Below are 3833 nucleotides of genomic sequence, written 5' to 3'. Positions count from 1 at the left end.
ACTTGGGGCCAAGTTGCAGTTCTGTGGAAATCAAAGAAAATTTGTCCAATGTCTTAAATAAACATAAGGAATCGTTTGGGGTTTTTTCCTGTAAAGATTAAGATTTAATTTTTTTATCATTTTTGTGAAAACAAAATCACTTTATAGTACCCAAATCCATAACGAAGTCCCCATCGATACATCAATTCAAACAAAATGGCAGATCCACATACTTCTATGCATAGTCAAATTAAAATATTGCACCTATTTTTTTTTTAATAATTATCATTACTTTAGCAACACTGTAACAAGTCCTGTCAGAAATCATATTATTCTACTAGAAATCCACTGGAAACTCACAAATATTTAGAAAATCTTCCAATTTCATTATTCAAACCAAATAAACTGTCAGAGAAAATGGCAAAGAACCCAAACATAGTTTTAAGAATTACATTTGTTTAGGTTTTTCAATATATCTCCAGTTTCAGAGTCTGGGTTGTTTTAACTTTAGAAACACCTTTAACTCACTTACATATGTAAAGCATTTTAAAAGGAGTGCTGAGTTATATTCATAAAGTTGAGGAACAAAAACTTACCCTCATTTTTTTTCTTTATTAACATTTTTGAAATTGAGCATTTTCCTTTTCTGGCAATACACTTGTTGAAATGCTGGCTGTAACCAAACACCAGCTGCACTTACCCCAGTGTTGTCATGGTGACAATGGTGTACCAGAAGGCTGCAGGGATGCTGGTGAACTTGCTGGCTGATGAACCTTTCTCTGCATAGTACATAACTGTGGCAAAGATGATGATGGCCATGGTGAGTGAGAAGAGGAGAAAGCCTAACTCCGAGGCACAACTTTTCAGGGTGTAGCCCAGGATGCGCAGCCCCTGTGAGTGGCGGGAAAACTTAAAGATCCTGAAGACACGGAAGACTCGCAGTGTCACAAAAGCCCCACTGACATCCTCGTTATCTGTCATCACCAGGCCAATGTAATACGGCATGATGGCAACCACATCAATGATGCTCATGACACTGCGCACAAACTTGTAACGACTAGGGGCTGCCAGCAGGCGTAACAGATATTCAACTGTGAAGATCATGACACAGGCAGTATCCAGACAGAAGAAAGCCACAGCATAGCGCTCTCCACAGGGCAGCTCCTTGATGCGGCCCGGGCTTACCCCACAGGGCACTGTCTCTACCACATTGGCAATAACAGAGACAGCAATGAAGAAACCAGTGACGTAGTAGAAAACCAGAGCCAGTGTACTGGTGTGTGGGTTTTCAAAGGCCCGCCACATCCTCTGCCGAGCTGTCATTGAGGGTAGGGAGCTCTCAGCTGCATGATCCTGATCAGTGTCATCCTGTAGGCGCTCAGCGTTCTCACGCCGGCGATCCTTGTACTCCTCATAACAGCAGTCGCCAATGATCTCAGGGATGATGCCAAAGAAGGCCAGCTCCTCATCATAAGCAGAGATACACTCTTGGCGGGGATAATGAAGCTTCCCTGTACGGTAGAAGTTGAGAATGTGGCGAAAAATGTCAGGGTCCCGATCAAAAAAGTACTGCTGTGTCTCAGGGTGGTAGAAGAAGTCCCGCTCTGAACTGCCTAGCAGAGTGTCAGGGTAGCGCTCTAAGGTGTCCAGCCACGTCTGGAACTGGATGCCACTCACATTCAACACAATCAGAGAGTCCTGGCTTCGCTTCCTCTCCTGCCGTGGAGCAGCTGGCATGGGACCTGTGGCCACTGGCATCCATCCTATGGCGGCTGCCCTGGCAAAGGGTAACCATGCTGCCACTCCTGCTGCCATGGTCCTGAACAGCTACTAGAGCTGAGAGAGTCAATCTAGAGACAGTTCTGGTATGGCCACTAAAATACAAAGGAAAAAGAAAAACACAAATGCTCACACATTTTTGAGGCAACAGAATTTCAGAATGTTATTGTGATTCAGTATTAACTGGGCTGCCTTCTTATTTCCTCCCCTTTCTTGTCCTAGACTATCCTTTCCAGGGGCTGATTAGTCAGTTAGGGCAATAAATCAGGACACCGGGAAATCAACATATTCAAAGCACCTACTACTCCCTAGCAGCCAGATCCTTGGGAGACGAGGTCCATACATGGCCCCTCGGTGGAAGTGACGGTTCAGAGCAGCTGGCTAGCAGCCCTGGTGCATCGGTGCAGCCACCTGGAAGGAGATTTTCTTTCACGCGCGATGCAGCCTGGCCTCGCGCCCCTCCTCCGCTCGCTCCCCGCCCGCTGCCGGAGCCGGGCCGCGGCCGCCGGCGGAGCCCTCCCGGGCGGGCTGCAGCGGGGCCGCCTGGCGCCGCCCGCCCGCTCGCCGAGGCAGGGCGGAGGGGATGGGCCTGGCGGGCCGCCACCCCGGCCGCAGCCCTGGAGCAGCAGCGGGACGAATCCGCTCCCCGACCTTGATCGCTGCCCCCCGGGGGCTCCTCCTGACCCAGGTTTGGGGCCGGGGGAGCCGGCGGGGCAGGGGGCGGAGCTCCGGGCGGCAGCATTAAACTTTAAGGCAAGTTTTCCTTGTAGGAAATGCGCTGAAGGGCAGAGGGGCGCAGGGGCGGGAGCGCCTGGAGAGAGGCGAGGAGGGAGCGACCCGGAGCGTGGAGCGGGCGGGGGGCGAGTCTCTCCCGGCATGGGGCGCCTGGGGCTGGGGCCAGGACCGATCGGGAGGGGGATAGCGCCGAGCAGGGCCCCGCTGGGCGGGGGGAGCGGGGGCTCCGGAGGCCCACGCGGAGGGTGGGATGAGGGGGACACGGGGCATCCTCGGGAGCGGCCGAGCAGGCGGCGAAGGGCGAAGCCGGGAACGTCTCGCGGTGGAGCGGAAGCGGGGCAGGGGCTGCCCGGAGCCGGGGGAGGGCGCGGGGCAGCGGCGCGGGGCCCCGCCGCAGCCACGGCGGGGTGCAGCTCGGCGACCAGCGGAGGATGATCTCCCCCTCCCGCCTCCTTCCCCTCGCCCCTTCCCCTGGCTTTGCTCTCGCATCCCTCCGGACGTGCCCAGCCTGCGGTACCTACCTGGGAAAGTCTGACGAGAGCGCTCAGTTGCATAGAGACTTTTAGAAATACAGGCTGTACCGCTAGATCTCCGTACCCCGCCAGGAACGGCGGGGAAGTAGTTGCTCCTGAGAAAGCTTGATCGCATCCAAAGGGACATCGATAATAAGGCTTTCCCCCACCCCCACCCCCCTCCGCCACCGCCGAGCGCCAAGCAACAAGTTCAAGGGGTGGGTGGGGGGAAAAACAACGTAATCGCGCCTGGCAACTCAGCGGAGCACGTCCTTTCGGGGAGCGGATCCTGCGGCTGCGGCCGCTGCCGCGGGGCTGCCGCGGGGCTGCGGGCGGCTGCGCTGGCGGCGGCAGCGCTGGCGGGGAGTGCCGGCGTGTGTGTGCCGGCGTGTGTGTGTGTCGGTGCCTGGATCGCGCGGTCCAATCCTTCGGCCGGCAGCGCCGCGCAGAGAGTTAGCGGTGTTTCGGGTGGGGATCGGGCTGTGGAGATGGCTTGGGTGAGGTATCTAGGGGGATTTCTCTGAAGTGCTAGCTCCTTTTAAGGGAAAGGGAACGATCTACTGCAAGAAAGAGAGAAAGGGAGAAGAAAATCAAATGCCTGGAAGTGAAGTGTTGCGAGGCTTCTCAACACGCGCTCCGAGCCACCCCGGAGTGCTCGCTGCAATAGCCAAACGGCTCTTACCAGCTTTTGGAAAGGCGAGAGCTGGGACGGGTACGTGAGCCTTTTCCTCCTTCCGTCCTTTCCGCTCCCTTGCGAAGCCGCCCCTTTTTCCCGTCGCTAGATGGCGTGTGGATGACGAGGAGTGCGGAGCCCGCCGCGGCCGGGCC

The 3833-nt window shown here is 55.5% G+C and overlaps 1 protein-coding gene across 1 annotated transcript; it reads right to left on the bottom strand.

Annotated features, from left to right (window-relative positions):
- Positions 1-675: 675 nt before the first annotated feature.
- LOC112978446 (potassium voltage-gated channel subfamily D member 2) lies at positions 676-3345 on the bottom strand. Its single transcript, XM_026091972.1, has 2 exons — positions 3015-3345; positions 676-1853 (listed from the first exon to the last, which is right to left on the bottom strand). The coding sequence occupies exon 2, from the start codon at positions 1792-1794 to the stop codon at positions 676-678; it is 1119 nt and encodes a 372-aa protein (XP_025947757.1). The 5' UTR covers positions 1795-1853; positions 3015-3345.
- Positions 3346-3833: the final 488 nt, after the last annotated feature.

Source organism: Apteryx rowi, unplaced genomic scaffold, assembly GCF_003343035.1.
Source record: "Apteryx rowi isolate R43461 unplaced genomic scaffold, aptRow1 scaffold_937, whole genome shotgun sequence".
Classification (NCBI taxonomy): domain Eukaryota; kingdom Metazoa; phylum Chordata; class Aves; order Apterygiformes; family Apterygidae; genus Apteryx; species Apteryx rowi.
This window is presented reverse-complemented; position numbering and strand designations above follow the sequence as displayed.